The sequence below is a fragment of the Nestor notabilis genome, unplaced genomic scaffold, assembly GCF_000696875.1.
Source record: "Nestor notabilis isolate BGI_N333 unplaced genomic scaffold, ASM69687v1 scaffold21541, whole genome shotgun sequence".
NCBI lineage: Eukaryota > Metazoa > Chordata > Aves > Psittaciformes > Psittacidae > Nestor > Nestor notabilis.
Window position 1 is genome coordinate 6819 of NW_009915450.1, and position 21417 is coordinate 28235.

The 21417-nt window shown below is 34.6% G+C and overlaps 1 protein-coding gene across 1 annotated transcript in view; it reads right to left on the reverse strand.

Annotated features, from left to right (window-relative positions):
* Positions 1 to 21417, reverse strand: part of TTC13 (tetratricopeptide repeat domain 13) — a gene marked incomplete at its 5' end in the record, with an annotated part of 35825 nt that overhangs the window by 1924 nt on the left and 12484 nt on the right. The window contains 13 exons of the mRNA XM_010024147.1: positions 826 to 905; positions 2822 to 2900; positions 4012 to 4091; positions 4801 to 4936; positions 6252 to 6361; positions 8580 to 8664; positions 9992 to 10075; positions 14249 to 14341; positions 14831 to 14963; positions 15279 to 15409; positions 16574 to 16730; positions 17115 to 17289; positions 18746 to 18887. Of these exons, the coding sequence (XP_010022449.1) occupies positions 826 to 905; positions 2822 to 2900; positions 4012 to 4091; positions 4801 to 4936; positions 6252 to 6361; positions 8580 to 8664; positions 9992 to 10075; positions 14249 to 14341; positions 14831 to 14963; positions 15279 to 15409; positions 16574 to 16730; positions 17115 to 17289; positions 18746 to 18887 (1485 nt within the window). The remainder of the gene's footprint in view (positions 1 to 825; positions 906 to 2821; positions 2901 to 4011; positions 4092 to 4800; positions 4937 to 6251; positions 6362 to 8579; positions 8665 to 9991; positions 10076 to 14248; positions 14342 to 14830; positions 14964 to 15278; positions 15410 to 16573; positions 16731 to 17114; positions 17290 to 18745; positions 18888 to 21417) is intronic.

The following is a 21417-nucleotide window of genomic DNA, read 5'->3' on the forward strand; positions in this document are numbered from 1 at the left end:
ACAGGACTAACTTCATGACTTTCCCAGGGACCAAATTGACCTGGGTCATTCTTCAAGACTTCTTGAAGACGGATGCAAGATTTCCTTTCCTACAGTCACTACAAATGTCCCCTGATGTGCATAATCTTTCAGAAATTATAGACAGACCTGTAAGGACATCGACCAGTTCTCTCAGCACCGTTTAAGTGTCTTGTGCCTGACTTCAAGGATATCAAAACTGGCTTTGTCTCTGGCTGGATTTTTAGATTTCATATGGGACAAATCAAATGCACCAGATTGATAATACTGACAAGGAATTAATGTGTTCAGTATTGAAATCTAAATTAATATGAAAAATCAAAGTTTTAAAGCATTACACAAACATCATGCAGTTACACTAAGTAATGAAATTCTGTATATTCAGAACTTCCATGTATTTTGAAAATACTTAATTCTCCACATTAAAATAGCACTAAAGGATAAATAAATTACTTTTGAAGAGATGCATGGGGGGGAAGTTAATATTTTCCCTTGCTTTGTTCACTCACTCACCTGATTTACTGATCATAATAATAATAAAAAAACAAATTTGACCACTGGATGAAAATATTAAATTTTCTCAGAAGATAACGCAACTGAACGTCTAGACTACTAATACTAGACTACTAATATTAGTAGTCTAGAAATACACCACTGTGTAAGTTCAAATCTTGTCTTATCAATTCCTAAACAGTTAAAAGAAATACACTGAATCATTTACTAACCTCATAATTTCTAAGTAACGTTTTTTAGTACATTTTAAAACTGAACATACTTCCTCACCCCCATCTGAACAGAAAGATTTACCTTTTTAGATTCATCCAGCTCCTTGCTATTTTACTAAAAGCTTCAGAGCCTGGTGCTGTCATTGCTTCAAAATCAACCAGCTAAAGATGCAATAAAATAGATAAAAAGAAATTAACATCTAATTTCTAAATTCTCTAATTTCAGGAAGTTAATCTCAAATATTCTTAACATATAAATTCTACTTTAAAAACATTTCCTTCTTTTTATAACAAAATACAGTTATTTTTAAATGTCTTAACAACATGTTTATACCAATGAGTCAGTGCCAGAAAATATTGCCCTTTATTACAATGTCCAAATGAAATGGGGAAATTTCCAATTTCTACATAGTATATTATGCAAGTTATTGTATCACATGATTGGTATATTTATATTGGACTTTACAGACATTCTGTATTGTTTCCACAGTGGGTTTTCAGACAAGCTTAACTACATATAGCCAAGAACTCTTTGCAACTTTGTACCTACAGCTGAAAATAAGTTTTCAGTAAAACAATGTTCAGTCAAAAGCATCGGTTCCTTAGTACTATAACATTTAAAATAGACACATTTGTGGTTTAGTGAATTGGCTGAATTCAAGTGTTCTGAGAGTGTGCTACTTACATTCTTGGTAAGACAGAAGCAAGATTACTAACTAGTCTGTGCCCAGACTACTTTGCCCCTCACTACTCACTAGTTTGGAAGTCAGCGTGCATGCCAGGCACTAAAACTCCCTGTGGGCTTGCACAACCAACACTGGAAGCTACACTGACCGTGGCTACTGAATGACCTGCCAGGCAATACCAGGACTCTTGACTACTGGGCATCTATGTCTTCAGAGCAGTCTGATAATGCATGCTGTCATAAGCTTGGGATGAGAAATACCCTTCTAAGGAATCTAGCCTTCCTCCCCCAGAAAAACCCCTTATATCTATATATCCCAGTTTCATTCAACTGGGGAAAACAGTTTCTTCCAGCAGATGAAAACTTCTAAAAAATGGGTTTGTTCCAATTAAGGCACTCTGTTTCAGGAAAAACCCTCCAATGAAAAATGTTCCCGAAGCTTCCTGTAAACCAGTAATCCTGCTTTTTAGTAATCCTGAAGCTCTGTTTGCCTGCATAAAATCAGCCAGCAAAATACACTACCCTATGAAGTCCTGAGAAGATGCCTTAGAAAACCCACGTAAGTCTTTTACGTTAGTTTAATGGCATACTGGAAAGGAATATTTCTTGCTACTAAGCAAGTGCAGTTTGCTCTTAAGAGTTACTAGGACTTCATTGTACTGAAAGAACAAACTTCATTGTTTTCAGGACTTCCCAGAACAAAAGGGAAAGTTGCTTTTTCTTCAGTTATCCATGCAGGATATTTTCTTAAACAACTTTGATTCTCACTGGAATTTCTTTTTACAATACATTAAAAATACAGACATGCTTTTACTCCTCTCACGCTGAAAAGGTAACACAGCTAATAGACCAATAGTTGAATAAAGGAAACACTTTATTGAGCAAGATGGTATAATACTCAAGAGTAGTAACTTAAAAGCTAGGACTTATTTTCAATTAAGCAGAATACATGAAATCAAGAGAACTTGCAAATACGTTTCTCCTTAGCAAGCCCTAACTCTGGAACACACTGAGTGGAAAGACAGAAAATTTCTGATGTCTGCCAAAAGAGTCACTAATCCTGCCCAAGTAGTCTCAGAACCCTTCTCAAAGAGCAGCTCAGCACACTAGAAAGGCTTCAGTTACTAATATGCATTTACTGTAGGATACAAAGTGCTACAATTTGGCTAACGAGAATTATGCACATGCTATCTCTAAACCTCATCTGCTGTCAGAACAGCAATGACATTTTGAAAACTCTCTCAAGCTGCAAGACACTACAGCAGGCAGCTCACATCTGTGTGTAACTGCAGTAAACAAGTGTGCAACACCTGTTCATTCTTACAGCACCTTCCTCATATTTACAAGTATCACTTCCTCTATACAGGTTGAACCAGTGTATTTCGATACTTGCCTTTCCTTTAGGGATTTTTCCCGATACTTCTTTTCCACTTGCCATCAGTGCTCCCATGATCACTGAATAAGCTATCACACTAAAAAAAAAAACCCAAAAAACAATACCACAAAACAGTAAGTGTCTTTCTATAATGCTATTTTAGACTACAAACCAAATGGAATATAGTACTGTTTCACAGAAGGCTAGTAAAGATTACTGTGCTAGTTACTTTATTTTACATGTAAAACCAAACATGAAACACTTAAAAAGTGAAATCACTGTTACTTTTCAATACCACTGGAATGAAGTTATGATCCTATGAAGATCTACTAACTACTGAACAGCACTGTTTTACAGTAGTCAGAATCATAATTTCAAACTGACAAGCTTTTAAGACTCCATAGAGCTGAAAACAAAGCAAACTCCTGTTCCCAAGAAGCTTAGCTGTAGCCCAGAAGAGTTTAAGAATTCTACTGCAACAGAGGCCCTGTAAAGCTCTTCAGCTACTTAACTTTTTTTAATTCTGAAATTCAGAATTTAATTTTTACATTCTGTAAGAGAAATGCAAAGCCTGTTTATAAAACTGAAGTCTCTGGATTTTTAAAATTTTATTTTCGATTCAACTGTGTTTAATAATGAGCCTAAAGATCTTAAGTGCTTTGTGGAACAGATTCGTAACAGTCTTGGATATAGCCAGGTTTATCGGTGACATATAGGACTTTATTCTAGGGTTTCATTTGGTGACCCTAACAGCTGCAAAAAATTACTAAAATAATATTTTGGAGTATTTTATTAAAATAAGTTATCACAAAGTATATTTCATCTTAAGTACCTGTTGTGGTAAAGCTTCTTGAGTGAAATTACAGTGGAGTAACATAATATAGATTCGGCACCCAAGGATTACAGTTTAAAAATGACACTTTTCATTCTGTGAGCAAAAGTCTATACATACAGACTACCCATCATTTTAAATATACATGCAACTACGAATAATTACCATCAGCAATTACAAACTAGCTTTTAAAACAGTACTAAGTCAGTACCCGCTGTCATGGCAGCACAAAATGAGAGACTGCGCAGGACACACCACTCAATCCAGGCTCGTTTAGCTTTATTAATATTAAAAAAAAAAAATTAAGATACTGCAACACATGGACATTTGACAGCATGCATCCAAGATAACAGACATGATAAAGACAATCACTAACCTAGATCCTCTTGAAAGTGGCATTAAATTATAGAAGTAATAAACTAATGACAGGATCAAGTTGCAAACAGCATCTACTTCCTAAGCAACAGAAAAAAATAAGTGTATTAAAGATAACTTAATATCCAGATAGCACCATATAAAGGAACACATATTGGAAAGTCTTACAGTACTGTGATTACTTTTTAAAAACCATGTCAAATGTGAAAAATGTCAAGCTGGGAAGTTGAAGTCTGATTAACATATGTTTAGGTATTTAACAGGTATTTATTAACAAAAATTATTTTGTTAGATCTTTAAAACGTAGGTGAAAGACAGATCACCTATTCAGTATTAAAGGTTGAAAAATGGAAAGCACAAGCTCAAATACAGTCAGATCGTTACTGCAATACAAATCAACACAAACACAATTCCAGTGTTTCTCATGAATTTGTGTTACTTCTCATCTTACATGTTGCCACATGGAGCCAAATACTAAGCAGTGCTTATAAGGATGATGAAACAGTGAACACACAGGAAAACAAAGAAAATAAGGGGGAAGGAACACACTGTGATATTGACACCTCATATAGACTCCTACTGCAACAAAAGTATAGCAAATTTTAAAGTAACAGATAGAATTATGACAACTTCTTAAGCTATTTGTCATAACTGGATTTAAGCAAGCAGCTGATTTTACTGCTTAAGAGCTCTGTCAAAAATTACTAGAACAGCGACTGTTAAAGAAAAGGTATAAAAACATAACAGAATTTTACCAGGGAATTCATAGTTTCCATTAAAAGAGCCTTACCCCTAGCTCTGCAGACAGAATTAGAATTTTTCCTTTAGCCGTTAGATCCTTATATAGTGCATCTATTTCTGCATGATACAGCTGTGTTCTCTCTTCTGTTGTTTGAGTTTCTACCGAAAATAATATGTTCCCCACTCTATCAAGTAGATGAAACAAAAAAGGAGGTAAGATTTTTTTTTAACAGATGCATAATCTAATATCCAGGGTAAGTTACAAACTTAACTAGTGTTAAATGCCACATCATAAACTTTTTCTTATCATTTTTGCTGGAGAAGATTATGTGCATTGTCCCCCTTTTTAAAGGAAAAAAAAAATTTAAAAATCACTGAATTACAAACATTTTGTGACATTGTAAGTTGTCTGAAAGAATTCATAAAGATTGCTGTCTAATCACAGATGAAGTATTACCATTGAGGAATACCTGATAAGCATTAGTGTTTCACTTAAAGCGTAGGTAAAAAGAAGAAATATAAGATCTTAAAATATCTTCATGGCCTTTTGTATAGAATGTAACGTGTGGTTTTGTTAACTTTTAAATTACCACAATGAAACTGGTTTTGCATAAAAGGATAGTTACAAACTACGGATCAAAACCGACTCACTGCTACAGAACAAAGTTTGTGCAGAACAAAGTTAAACAGTTTTACTGACACCAAAATATTTTCCCCCAAACTTCGAGGCCATGTATTTAAAGCCATTTCACTGCATATAGGCATATGATTCAGAATATAAAATTAAAAACCAAGAGGCATGTTAACATTTTAGAGAAAAGTTTGGCTTCCATGCAACTCATTGGAAGCACACAAGTTTTGGGAAAAATTCCAATACATAGAATTGTAAATCACATAAACCGAAGGTTTTAGTTAGTAGGACAGAGCTTCTGAACTTCAGATTAATGCTCATTCTTCAGGAAGGAGGCAGGATCCATGAAGTGAGAAATTTACTATCTCACCCAAAGAGTGTCCCAAAGCCCCCTGTTGGTATCCTCGTACATACAGGTACTATTGAAATAAAAGAGTCTGTCTCTTCCATTCTTAGATCACAGAAATTCCCATTCCATTCAGGACTTTGCAATCACTAAAATAGATAAGGTCTCACAAAAGGAAATATATTTCAATATGAATAATGACTTAGACTTTTAGATTTTTCCTTTTTAGGTATTTTATAGTTTAAGATGAATAACAAGGTCTCCTTCCACTTTTGTGCTGTAAGGTAGAGAATCATCTCAACAAGGCCTACTCCACCAATGTTATTCATATTCCCTCTTTCTTAGGGAACACAACAGGAATCAGAACTCCTCAAATGAACAAATTTTTGTATTTATTTACAGAAATACCACTAGTGAAAAACAAATCCTACTTTATGCAAGTAAAAATGGCGTTTGAGAAGATTAACCACTAATACTTCATCATTACTTAATGTACCTGAACCATTGAAAATAGCAAACATACTTATCTCCTGTAATTGTAATTGTGAATCCATCATATTCTTTCCCCTGATCCTTGAGGCTAGGGACTTTTGTGTTCACAGTAAACCCATCTCTTGTTTTACTGTTAAACTGCTTTCAAAAGAAAAAAAAGTAATATTAGAGTGAAGAAAGACAGCCTGCCTAGCTATTGCTCTGAAACACTTAAAACTGAACAGAAATGAAAACGGACAAACCGAGGGAACAGGATAAAGAGTTACTGTCAACTATGTTATTTCATTTATCCTTTATTTCCTACTGAATGGAAATCATAAATATTAAATGAGGCATACTGACATCCAACTTTATAACTATGCAGCAATATAAAGCAGCACTGTTTATGAAAAGCAACTATGCAAAGCAGTTTCAGTTGTGCAGATTCCTCCCCAAGTTGCATGTTGACAGTAACTTTTTGGTGTAACAATGTAAATGCAAAAGCAGGAATTTGACAGCCTGTTTTGTGTTTACACTAAGAAGTAGCAGCATTAGTCTGAGTGCGGATTCCCAAACACAGCTCTCTGGGTCACAGTATGATCCAGTTTCAATTAATGTTCCTTCCTCATTAAAAGGAAAAATATCAACAAGTTTAAGAATTTCACAAAGCTACATTATCTAAGTGTAATACTGTAGCCAAAAAGTTGTATAAGCCAGACAAAAAAGTAAAGCCAAAAATCCAGCTTTTGACATACAACATTCCCCAGCTACCCAAATAACTCAACTACATCAATATTAGCAGACATGCATTTTATACAGGCATTATTAATGACTATAATGCAATAGTGTTGAATGAATTACTTGGGGAATTATTTATTTTAAGATAGAACTTGTTTTGTTTAAAGAGAATCTGCATTTATTTTAAAGAAACAAAACTAAAAGCCTCTAATGAGAGACAGCATTCCACTTCAATACAATTCGGAATGGGATACAGGAGATTCAAACCAGAGCAAAATGTACAGGTTATGAAAACCAGGAAGAATATTTGCTGCCAGTTGAGACATTTATTTTGAATTAAGTCATGTATAGTCCACTCTGTTTATACATTTTCATCATTCTCTTGGAGCAACCTGTATTTTTACCTCCAGTAGTGCATTTTTTCTGGCCTACAATTCAACAGTAGCCATATTAGGTGCTTTCCAGGCCCTGTGTGTCAGTAGGAAGCACTTAATTTTCTATCCATCCCAACATCTATTATCTCTTCATCACAAGGTTTTGCTTGGGTTCAGTTAGTATTCACCTGGCTTCATCTTTCCAGACAAAGAACAAGACAGTAATATAAGAATTACCTCCAAAATTATATGTTCTTTGAAGACACTTATATTTGTAACACATACTAAAAAAAAAACCCATATAAAAATATAGTGCTTGAGTCATGTAGCTGCTGTAAAGATGTTTATAGCACACAAGTGAGCGAGCACTACTATCATGAACAAATCCAAACCCAGACAGTCTGCTATTAGTAGCAGTCATGTATCTTCAGAGAGCTCTGTTCTATGGCAATCTGTCACCTTTGCTTAGATATGAAAACGCAGTGTGGACACACCCAAGAAGACGACAATGAGTTTGTCTCTATACAGACATGTTTCTTCCCAAATGTCTCCCTATTCTAACTAAACTCCTGCCCAATCCTTTAAAAAGAAATACTTTGTAACAGGTTTCCCCAAACCCAAATACTTACACCCTATTCATTCCAGTTCAGTGTGGGGGAGTGGGGAAACACCTTTTACTAAACCCAGCTCAAGCCTTATTACTTGAGATAAGAATATACAAATAAAGAAGAAAACCTGCACATTTCCCTGCTCCTTCTCTGACAGGCCTCCAAAGCACAAGCACATAAATCAAGATTTCATTTCAGATTAGCTATTGGTCACCAAGGGCAACTGCTTCCCCCACGACGTACTGACCTGCACCAATAAACCTAACGTAAAGAGAGCTTTCATATTCCTAATCTTTCACACACCTTCATCTTTTTCCTTCACACTGTACAGGCATACTGTAAGACCGTTATGGTGGATCTCACCACAAACTCTTCCAGTTGATAAGGCTGGCTTCAAAGAATTATGTTCAACATTTGGTCTTCCATCATTTCTTTACCAATTCACAGTTAGGCCAAGCCTTTCAAATGCACATCACACATCTGCATATAGCAAAAGCGAAGATCATACTCTACACATGCAGATTTGAAATAACTGAGTTTGTGTTTCCAGTTATTCATTCTAAGTTTATAACACAACGGTTGTATTCTGAGGAACTGGACATCTCCCAAAACACATTTCTGTTATTTTTTTCCACATTTTGAAGTTTTACTTTAATTTACCTTCATTATGGGAAGAAGATCTTCTACTTTATGTACTTTTTCCAAAGCTTCTCGAACCTCTAATAGTCCTTTTGGATTATTAGCACTGGAAAAAAATTAAATATAGAATGACAATGGTTGAGCACATGTACCATTTCTGAAAATCTATCTAACTTTAACCTAATAGCCATTGTGGAGTAAGTTACTAAAAGGTATTTAGTTATTTCTTTTCTGAAAGTTAGTTCTTTCACAGCTGGCCACATGCTCTCCTATTCTTCAAAAAGTAATTTCACCCTATATCAGCTCAGCTTATTTTTCAGCTTCATTGTCAAAATATATGCATCTGTGTAGCCTCAAAGGTATATAAATACTACAGATGCAGGCACAGCTGGATTGTGAAGAAACCTATTGAACTAGTGCTCTAATATTTACTAATTACTGTACACCCAGATTCTAAGAACATAATTATTTTAAAATGTACAGCATTAATTGCTCTGGTTTAAGGTCAAATGCTGCTGGCTCAATATGAACAGATTTTCTCCCAACAGCCAATAGACTTCCCAGTAGTACAGAACTTACATATCTTTAGCAGCTATCATAAATTTGATAAAACTTAAAATGTTTTCAATTGTTACGAAGATTTTCTGTACTTTCATTGTTTGACATTCAAGTACCACAACGAGATTGAAAAACAGAACTCAGTATTTGATAAAAGTTACCAGACCAAAGAAAAATGAGAGTTCAAAGCTAAAAGGAGTTTCTTGATTTTTAATGTTATGAGAACACTGTTGCTACAAATGAACCACAGGTGGAAAAAACATTTTACTCATAAAAAACTAATCAAAGTCTGAAACAGACATCACCATCAATTTTCAGGTTACCTTTAGTCAAATTCTTTCATTCAAAATTCTAAAACTGTCTTCTGTTTCAGGACAAAGTCTACCAACCTATCTATGTAACAGGTAGCAAAGATTCTCTGTTCCTTTAAAACCACATGTCAGACGCCAGTTTTGATTAAAATTACTTTCCATGCTTTCTTTTCTCTTTTTTTCTCATTTAATAAGTTAATCCAATATGCAGAGAAATTGTACTCTATTCTACCAAATGAAAACCCAGTATCTTTAATAAATTGTATTTTTAGAAAGAATTGAGACCCAGTCATGCCAGAATTGTGGGTACAAATTCAACACCATTATTAGTTTCTAGGCATACTGTAATTCACAATGTCTTTTCCTTTTAGTTTAAGCTACTTTATGCAGCGGTGAATAGGATTTTGCATTTCCAATAGGAAGAAGATAATTACAGATACCAAGAAAACTAGAACTTACTAAAATTAAGAACATATCCCTCAGACTTTCTGAAAAGAATATTATGTCAATTTCATATCAGTATTACCAGGGGAGTGAAGCAGGAAGAAAATATCAGTAATTTACCCATGATAAACAAGGATCCTATCTTTGATAAAATGAAGAATTTTCTCAAAATATTCCAGGTACCGCATGTTAATGACCTGTCCCCTACAAAGAAAATAAAAGGGTTTTTTAAGTCTTGTTTTTCAACCCAACATTCCAGGGCTAAGACACAAATATTTCTCACTAATATTTGACAGAATTCTATCCGTAAATGCTTTGTAAATTAAAGGAATGGACTAGAGGTTTGTCTGAAGTGGTGAATTGTCCATCCCTCATTTTGAATATAGAATCCATAGCAAACTTGAGCTAAAGCTCATATATAATTAGTGTCACTGTTCTCTGATAAACTACATTCCATAGATATTTACCCATTTTCAGTGTGCCCTTGTCCACTAAATATGTGTGATAATTATCAACTTGTACAAGGATACAACCTTCTTTAAACAATTATTTACACTCGTAGATACTGCATAACAAAGAGAGAATTCTTAATCTGCCCATGAATTTACTTTGAGAACCAACGCTCTCTAGTTTACATATTTGCCAGTATATATGCTGACCTGCTCTGACAGCCCACACACATTTTATTTTATTCACCTGCATCCCTCTATATTGAAGTAATTTCACTTTGACTCCTAACAGTTACAAGCAGTAACTGTTAAACAAAAACATTAAAAACGTGTTGTGTTTGCCCTTGGACTACTAAGGAAAAAAAAAAACCACCAAACACTGAAAACTTGGTAGAAACCTGCTAGGTGTATAACCACTCAGAGGAAAAATTACATACCATTATTGCATTTGTAGGAGTCCTTCCTCTTCTCCCAGTCTACAAAACAAGATTTTATAAAGCAAACGTTATCGCTCTCTGAGGAAGCAAAACCACTGTCAATCACAGGAAAGTGTGTACACCTAGCTTTTTTTCCCCCACTCTAAGTGATTTTTGGCTGCTTAAGTCCCTGTCTTGTCTCGCTCGATCTCACAGTTCAATAGGCCTATTCTCTGAGTAATGGCAGGATCAGTCTTTAAAAACTTTACAGAAACAGAGCACATATACATATCTGCACATCAGAAAGGGAGGTAAGGAAAGTGGAAGGATGAAGACAAATCTATATACATAATTTGCCCTTGTTGTACGTCCCATCATTTTCCATCTGTATTAAAATATATCTGTACAACAGGCAGAAGTGTGTCAGTATAAGGAACTGGATTTTCCTGGCATCTTTGAAAAATACATCCAAACCAGACCTATCATTCTTTAAGGCCATCTAGAAACAGTAGTACTAAGACTTTAGGTGGGTGGTCAGAAGTGACCTGTGTTTATTCCTACTCTTTCTCCTTGTTTAATAAACAGTACCACCAAGAATTCAAAAGTAGCAGTGTTCCAGACAATGTCTTCATTTTTTTATAAGGATATTGAGTATATCGCTAATGTTTAGCTGATCACAAACCTTGTTTTGCCTATGAAATAACTTACGCTTTCAAAAGTATTTTCTCTACTTTAAATGAAGTTTGGTAGCTTTGATCATTTAAGCCAGAAAGCAGATAACCCAAAATAACACTTGTCTGTAGACAAATGAAGAAGTAGTGACAGCTGATACATATACTTGCATCTTCAGACTGTTACAATCTGGAAGTGCAAGATGTTTTTTACACACCTTTAACAAAAGGTCCCCAAATTGACTCAAAACAAAGAAAAAAGTTTTTGTTTTCTGATGCTCTCTAAATATTTTGCCATTCTGGAAAAGAATCTTTAATTCAGCAGTCACTGAATGCTACTGCCTCCATGCCAAGACTCATTTGACAAGAATCACTGAACACTAATGGGTTTCTAATGTAAAGAATTCTGAGTAAAGAGAGGTTATGTTAACAGATATCTAATCCTTATTTTTTGCACACTGGAAACACTGGTCTTCAATTTAGGCCAAACAAAACCTAGAGACAGCCTAAGCTCAGCATGACTTGATCTGTTACAAACACTAAAAACATTCAACTGCTTTTTTACACTTCTTATTTGGCTGAACAGCTTATATTTCTGTATATTTAATAACCATGAAGGCGCCATTTTTCAGCCTAAATAATCTATTATTACATCTGATTTTCATGTAGCCATTCTAAAGAATTCAGCCGTAGTCATACAGTTATGAGAATAACTTCCAAATCATAAGCCAAATATAAAGCAATGTATATCTTCCTGAAAAGCAGCTGAAAGACCATAAAGTAATCTAAATTGTCAAGAAAAAGGTGTCAGCTCTGTAGCCTATTAATATCTTCAATCAGTAGCCATTTTACAGTTGAGTAATGAAGGAGATCATACAGATCTGTACAATCCATTAAGAGTAAATTGTCATTTAGAAATCATAATGGACTAGAACATGTTTCAAAAGTAATTAAAAAGAAAGCAAACAAAGCTACTACTACTTAATATATTATTTCTTTTACCCCTTGCCCCATGCGAAATCATCGTGAGGGAATCCAAAAGCAGAAACAAATCACTACAGAAAGTTGACCAATGAAAGCAGTTATTGCTTGGGATGCAGAATGGTCAAGCAAGTATAGGTTTCCAGAATCAAAAAAGATGCAAACACCATCCAGTACTTAAGTGCGATCAACTCCTAAGGCAGTGGTATTTAGGCTGCTGCAAATCTACCATTCCTTCAAAAAAATCAGTAATTTTCAGAGAACCTCTACCTAGCTATCAAAAAAGTGTAGCCAAAATGCTAATGAGAGCCCTGAAAGTCAAGGCTGAGCCAAAACCAAAAAAGGTTAGAATTGGATTCGCTGTGGGCCTACCATTCTGAATGTTTGTGAAGATGTTTTGGTGATTTCATAGAAATCTGAAACAATCTGAAATAGTAAATCATGAGTTTTGTTAGCATTCTCTGATGAGAAGAAAACAAGTGAAGTACTTTGGCCAGTGAAAAACTGACAAGAAAGATCCTGTACAGGGACATATGTCCCCAGATGTTATTTTCAGCACAGCAGTCAGGTGTTGTTACTTGAATGCCTTTCTGCCAGCACAGATACCTAGAAATTAAGCATTTACTCTTCCATTTAAAATAAAACCAGGAAGAAACAGATGACATATAGAATGCATCCTCATCTCAAAGTACAGATGGTTGTGGTTTCTGCTGCATCATACGTGTGAAAAGAAAAACATGCAGCAACCCCAAAGATGGACAGGGCTTGGAGCCCAAATTTAACACTTGGATTGGGGGATGACAAAAGCCTGAGCACAAAACTGTTAAAGAAGCAGCGCATCCTGCAAAGCAACTACTGATCTGCACTGGAGCTTAGTGCTAAATTGTACTCCCTCCCTAAGCAGATGCTGCTAGAGGCCAGCAGAGTGGAAGGAATAGTGTGGACAAAGTATTAGCCTCTGTATGTGAACATTAAGATACCAGTGTTTTTCTCAGCCTGAAATAATTCTTGCGAAAGCTTTTCTTCCTTTATCCTCTTTTTTCCCCACAGCTTGTCAAAGAAAGAAAGAAATATCTATAAAAGCAGAACAACAGATCAAAGATTTAATAATTACCAACAGAAGATGTGAGGCAGGGAAATAAGCTGAATCCTGACTACATATTTACTTACACAAACACACTCTGCTCCTGTGATTGACAGTGATGTTGCCACATTGAGTCTCTCATACTTCTACCACTTCATGGGAGGTAGGCACTGTCATGACTGCAATATTGAGTCTTGCAGCATGGGAGAAGATGGAACGTACAACAGTGGTTGAATCTTTTAAATTTTACCTTTGTTTTAAAGTGCAACTGGAACCTTTCACAGGTTACTTGTTTTGTTCTTTTTTGCTTTTACTTTGGCCTGCTTTGAAAACAACTAAAGGAACTATGCTTTTCCTTTCTACTATAAATTAGTATTGAAGCTTGTAGAACAGCACTGTTTCACTACTGCTGCCACTATCTTTGAGAAGCACATTTGAAACATTACAACTATGATGAACTTAATCTAATTTTTACAGGTAATTTGGGAATTAGAAACAGCACGTAAAATTACACATCTTCTGGATCCTAGTTATATCTTGCTATAACTCAGTCGTACAACTGAAATTCAGGAAAAAGGAGAAATGTCATAAGGGAAAAATTGAGGTGCACAAAACCCGAATGTTTCATTAGAAAGTATAAAATAAATATTAAAGCAAAACAATAAGCACATATACATCTGACACTGTAATATGCTGTTTCATGAGCAGCCATTTGGTACAGTTTTGATACAATCCTTTAGTGTGTGGGTGAAAGCTGTTTGGTAAAACTCTCCTACCTGATTAAGTTAATGTGATTATTGAAACCTCTGCTAAGGCTTCGGGCAGGCATTTGGTCCAACCAAAGCACAGGCTGGTCAGGGTCAGCTATCCTACAAAGACAATGGACATGAATATTGGCACATATTTCACTCCGTGTAGTATTTTTAATCAAGCTTTGTTCACACACAATTTTTAAGCAAAACCTAGAAGTCAAAGATCACAAAAAAGAACATTTTATTGAAACACACGTACAACTTTCATGAGAAAAGCAACAACTCATAAGCATTTTATGTTGCTGGAGTTTGAAACTATAGTATTTGTTAGCCTAAGATGTAATGTATCCTATGGTCTTTCACAGCTTTGCCTCAACCAGAAAATGCTATTCCCAAGTCTTTACCTCTTTTTTGAAAGAAGAAAAATTGAGCATTTTCAGAAGGGCACTTCTGTATTTAAATCATCATTCTTCTTTATCAGAACACTTTCTAGTTAGAGTGGTAGCAAGCATTTTCTCCTCTGTGACTTCAGCCCTTTGGTTAACTGAAGCATACATCAGTATTACAACTAACATAAGGCTTGTTCTCTCTTTTTCTCCCCATTACCTTCTCCATTTCACAGCAATATCAAACATATCTCTCCACTGCATCAGCCTGGTTTTCCCATTCATCCGAACTTTTGAGTTTGCCCAAGTCCGCTGCACAGCTTGCATTACTTCTAGAGTGGCCAATCCCATTGCTGGGGGTGGGGAAGGACGAGAGAGGGACAAACAACAACAGAAAACCAGTTACAGCCAAACACTTGTCTTTCTACACATATGAAAACTGAAACAGGAAAGTGATGTATTTACATAAGGAAAAAAATTGCCAACATCAATAGAATCTGGGAGATTATGATTTCCAGTCACCAATTAGGACAAGAAACTGCTTATTTTCATTTTTAAACTTTTTATCTGATTTGAAAAGAACACAGCATAAAACTAATATGCAGATAGCAAAGGTATAACATTAAATATCACCACATTGTTTTAGGGTTGTCTTTTTTTCAGTATACCTCTATGTATTCTTTTATTTGGAAGAAATCCTGGTGTCTCATACTGCATCATGGAACCCAGATGATCAGCTACACATATGAGTTCTTGCACATCAGGCTTATAGCTTTCAAAATTCTGAAATAACACATCTCTTATAGAGGAGAAAAATATGCATCAGACACAACTTGGCAACAAAAGTCCTGAAAGTTGTAACACACAGATTTGTTTGTCTAATAATCAACACCATTTGTGTGGGAAATATTTAAAAGCAGTATAAAGAACACTCATTCCTCCTCCCACCCCACTGAACCTACACAGCACATGGCAGTTACATTCAATATCTCAACTGAAATTCTGGTCCTACTGAATTCAATAGCAGATCTTTCTACTGTCTGTCTGAACCCAGGACACTGTCACAACCGGTATTTCACCTTCAGACTTGCTCATTAGAAGTGATACTAAATAAAGTTCACAGATAATACATTAACCTTCGATGTTGCACTCACCCTGAGGAACTTAAACGCTAAGTCAAAAAAGAGTACGCACAGAAACCAGAGCCCTTATTCTGTAACTTCTCCTGTAATTCTGTAACAGCTCCTTGTGCAAAAAAGGTGGATTCTATTCCATATACGCAAAAGCCATAAATTTTTAATTTGGCTTTTTTTTTTTTTTTTTTTTTTTTTTTTTTTTTTTTTTTACACAGGGTGGATACATTAAAATATATCTAGAAACTAGATTACAGCAGGAGAAATTGCTATCTTTCCTTTAGCTACATATTTTTGAAGCCTATCCTTATAAATCCCCTCTTTGTTGACTGAAATCACCCTCCTTCTAAAATACTGGTTATCTTAAGTTATTCCAGAGAATAACTTACCATTAAAAAAAAACTTTTAAGTATTTACGAAATTACACTTTTAACAAAATAGAAATGTAACATACAACAAGAAACCATAATAAAGGTGCTCATAAAGCTACACTGAGCATCTCAAACTTGTCAATTCCTTAACGCTAATTGCAAGAAAGAAATAGAATATTTACTCAGTAAGGCCACAGGATATGAAACATTATGTGGATATTATTGATTATGTGAAGACAGAAATGAAGAAAATCATCCTAAGTTTCATTCTTCCTTGTTTATGAGCTGAACCAACTTAAATCCCTATGATTTTGAGAAGGATTTATACACTGAGTGGAATTACACTTACATATAGCATTAAACATTTATGCAATTATAATGCCTCAGAATAGCACTTTTAAAAGTTAAACTGAAAAAGCCATTTGGAGTAGGCTTTAAAAAGCCCCAAACAAAACTCACTTTATATGTGGCTGTAACCCTGGCTGTTCTTCATAATTTTCTATGAGAAAAGGAAGATTTTTAGCCCAGTGGTCCTTGAAATTTCCAGGAAGATCTGTATCAGTATTATACTCTGAAAGAGGGGTATCCAAATGCGCATGCAAATATCTAGAATACTCTGTAGGAAAGAAATAAAATTAAATACTGTCTGCATAATAAGCCTACTTACGTACTTAGATAAAAACAAAAACCAGATTATATGTTTGACAGTTACCCAACATGACTTTAATAAGTCATTACTTTTGGATAATTTAATTTTGCTATTAGCTAATTTCCAAGATAGAAATGTCTATTTCTTTTCCATTTGCAGTCCTAGTTTTTAACTGCATGAACAAGGAAGAATCAATGTACGTTTTTTTAAAGAGACATACTTAACAATGCTCATGAAAACATACAATGGTTTCCTTAAAATGGCATAACTACAAGCATGTTTGCACTTTTAGGGTTCCTGAAGGATTTTGGAAAATTAAAGAAAAACAAAATAAAACCAATTCCAACTTACCTCGGAGGTATTTCACTTTCAGATATTCTGGGCTGGCCTTCTGACCTGGTAGTGGATCATTTAACATAACTTTTGTCTGAGCTTTTATGCCTTCATAAAACTGTCCCATTGCAACATGGCTGAGACCTTTCATGTACTGGCACACTTCATTGTATGGTTCTAGCTGTAGACATCTCTAGGAGATTAAAGGGACAAAACACTCATAAATCAAGAGAGAGAATGAGTATCCTCAAATGAACTAAACTGTTTGGCCAGAAGACTGCATAAATATATTTACTGATTATTAAGATCTATTTCCATCACAATTTTCTTTCAAATGACACTGAGCACTTGAATTGCTAGCAAACGTAAGAAAAAAAATATTTGCAGCGTCATTAAAAGGGGGGGGGGGAGGAGGGGAAGGTTGGGAGGGAACTTCCAGTGCAACTATGCTTTTGATCACTAGATAATCTTAAGGTCCTTTCCAACCCTAACTATTCCACGAGTCTGTATGAAAACAGAACATGTTTGCCCTAACAATATTAGTACTACAAAAGTTCTCATGTTAGTTGAATAAGCATACTCCTGACAATAATAGTAACAAGTAATTTTTGGCTGGTTCAACATATATATTGTGCCATTTCTTCCATCCATATCTTCACTAGTTTATACATATGTTAGTCAACTATTTACTCTGTTAAACACATAGAAAATTCATATTTATCATTAAAAAATTAACGCTCTGATTCTTCTAGCAATTACATGTCTTTAGAATTGCACCTCAAGCTTAAAAGTTGAAATATCTTTTCAATTACACCAGTATGTACAAACTGTGTTAGAGAAGGTGAATATGTACTAATGCATATAAAGCGTTCTCCTTGGGATAAGCACGTACTCATTCAGAAAGGGCTGTAATGATTTCCACATCTTATTTCATTCCTTGCTCTAATGATGGACATATGATTAACACAGGTCTTTACTGATCTATCTACAAAATGGGGTGGTTATTTAATGCCAGTGGAGAGAGGCCAAATTTTGTTTACCTATTAAAACATACCTATGGAAACATTTTTACAAGCTCAATGAACCACAACACATTACATTCTGAGTTTTTCAAAACAAAGAAAATAACTCTGAAAAAACAGATAAATACTGGAACTTTGTATGCTTACTTTAAGCTTAAAATTATGAAGACTACATTCCTTCTTCCATCAGATATGAAAAAAAAGCTTTAGATTTCAACTCAAAATAAAATATTAGCAAAAACACAATTACCAGTTTAACACAAGCAAAAGCAAAACCCAAACAACCAACAAAACACAGATAAAACATTTCAAACAGAGCTTGGTTGTAGAAATTCATAAAACAGTTAGAGGAAGTATCTTAGTTTCAGGAAAAATTCATTTTTAATTAAAAACTAAAAGTTTTTATAAATCTTTTAAGACAGACTTCACAAAAAAATTATCTTAGTTCAAATGCTTATAGAATCCTAGAATGGTTAAGGGTTGGAAGAGACCTTAAAGATCATCTAGTTCCAACCCCCCTGCATTCAGAATGAAAAACTTTGAATTTATTTATCCCTTATACTGCACTTGTTGAATACTAGTCCTTGTTAAAACATTTTAATCTTGTATTTACTTAGGGCTGCTTACCTTAAAATTCTTCAGTGCTTCATCTAAGCTACCATGATGATAAAGCATCATTCCTTTGAGCTGTAACGTCTGAACATGATTTTGATTTAGCAGCAAAGCCTTCTGGAAGCTCTCTGTAGCAGCATCGAAGTTGCCAAGTTCTCTAGGCGATTCCATAAAGTGGAAAGCGAAGAACATAGAGGGCAACAGTGACAATGAAATTACTTGTTAAAAGCTGGTTTCACACAGCCAGATGGGATATCATTAAAGAGGAACACACTACTAATGGGAAATTTCTTAACAAAAGCAGTAACTCTGCAACTGTTCTTCAGTGGTAATAACAGAACAGTTGCACAGTTTTTCACTCCCAGAAGTGTGTACTCTGAAATACAATCCCACAAGACCACAAATCTCAGTAGACAAAAAAACATAAAAACACATACCAGTGGTATTTCTTCAGAAACTAAGAGAATTAAAACTTCCACAGAAGTGGAAGTTCTTGGAAATCATTATTTGTGACAGGTCTTTTGAACTTATAAATATAAACATGTTCTTAAAAATATACTAACTATTTCAATGCTGAATAAGAAGAAAGCATATGGTATTTGAAAACTGAAATTAACTAAAAATGTATTGACTGGAATTACTCCACGTGCAGGACAGATGTCACTAAAAATAGGCACAGAGAAACTACAAGGAAAAAAATTAAAATAGAAATAGTACACAATTTTCTCCTTTTTTTTTAATCTAGTACAGTGGTTTTAAAATCATGGAATTCTTTCCACATCAAATTAGATTAAATAAATCCAAACAAGAGCAATGCTAGAAAAAACAAATAAGATTTACTAGTTATAAATACATTTGCCAAAAAATTTTTAGACAAAACAGCAATTAGCCACAGCTCTTTAGTTTCAAATAAATGTACAAACACTGAAGTCACTGGATTTGAAGTAGGAATTAAGAAGTAAAATGCTATAACTCATGTTGTACAGAAGAACAAATCGGACTAAGAATTGCCAACTTCCACTATAAAAAGAATTCTTTAAAGGGTATTTTTAAGCATTGTATTTGAAATTTATCTGATGCAGAAGAAAGCAAGCAAGCAAGCATGAACTTAAAATATAAGATTTTAGAATGAAGGAAGAATTTGACAGCTGAAGTTATACAGTGCCTGGAGAAATGAGATTATTATTTCTGCTTGTTTTAAGAACTGAGTGTTCATGGAAAAGTAATTCAGACTTATCGTAGTTGGTCACTAGTTACAGTGTCCTCAGTTACTAAACAATATTCTATTCAGCTTCTAGCCTCCTCTAACTGCTGAGCATTTAGAAGAGTCAACAGTAACTGGGCTTTGTAAATCAAGTGCTTAAAAAAAAAAAGGAGGTGGATTTCTTTACATTCCTTCCCCTATTACTTCCTGAGGATCAGTGAACTTCTGGAGGCAGGGGACAGTGAGAGGGAATAAAAGCAACATATTTAAGCTGATTAGGAATGCTCTGGCTATGTGACTTTTGCTCTGTAAAACAAAAACGCAATGAAAAATTAGTCATTTTAAGGCTTGCTTTTTTTCCTCTCCTTCAAAATAAAGCTTCTTCAGTTTAAGGTTTCTTGAGCACAGGGTAGAACAGCTGATCAGCTAGAGAGGCAGTCCCACATCCAAACATAAAACAAAAAAATTAAAGCATGTATGCTTTTATTGGAAATGTATGGCAACTGCCCATCTTCCAGGCTAAATTACTGACTATAATTTAGCACCCTGAAAGTACTTACATGCCACAATAACAAGTATTGCAGAAAAACTCATGAAGAAATTAGTGATTCTACATTGAGTTCAGAATTTAGATACTGTGAAATCCACAAAGCAAGAAAAATAAATTAAAAAAAAAAATTTAATTGACACTGCCTTCAGTGAATATGCTGAGGAAACAAAAAGCCTAAAGAAAAAGAGCACATGATCATGCAATGCTTGCACACCAACCCTATTTAACTTAACCCTTGCTACACAAAAGCCATTTATGCTGTAGCAGCATCTGTGCTGTAGTTCAGTGCTTTCCAAAACTAAAAATGTAAAACAAGAATTAAAAAGCTGACAAGACACAGCAGGTTGGGAAAAAAAAGAACTACAGGGGGCAGAGATATGCAGTTGCTGGCTATGTTATGCTCTTGTCGTTATATACAAGCTACATGTACTTTTCTCCTTAGTGGTTATCTGCAGACCCCGTTTAAAGTAATACATTTTATTCAACTATAAATTATTTTACCTTTATGTAAAAGAAGAAAAAGGTGACTAGTTACCTTACTAAATAGGGTTTGACTTTTTTTTTTTTTTAATTATTTGATTAATAGCTAAGAAACTACATGTCTATGTTAAGAATAACCCAAATAGGAGATTAGCTAAATTCTCAGAACTGTAAATGTCTTTGGTGAGAAACTAACTGATACAGGATCTAGCAGTCTATAAACAATATGCACTATGCAATGAGTTCTTCATAAATTTAAGTAGCACAATCTCAGATGGGAACTAACACTCTGTATTAAACTTTCCCATCATTTAAAAATGATTTAGCATACTTAAAACACAGTTACTGAAAACTGCTCTTTACCTAACATTTGAGTCTGGAAGACTGCTGGAGACTGAATTAAAAATACAAAGCAAACTTAGAAATTATTTATATTGAACATATCCTTACATA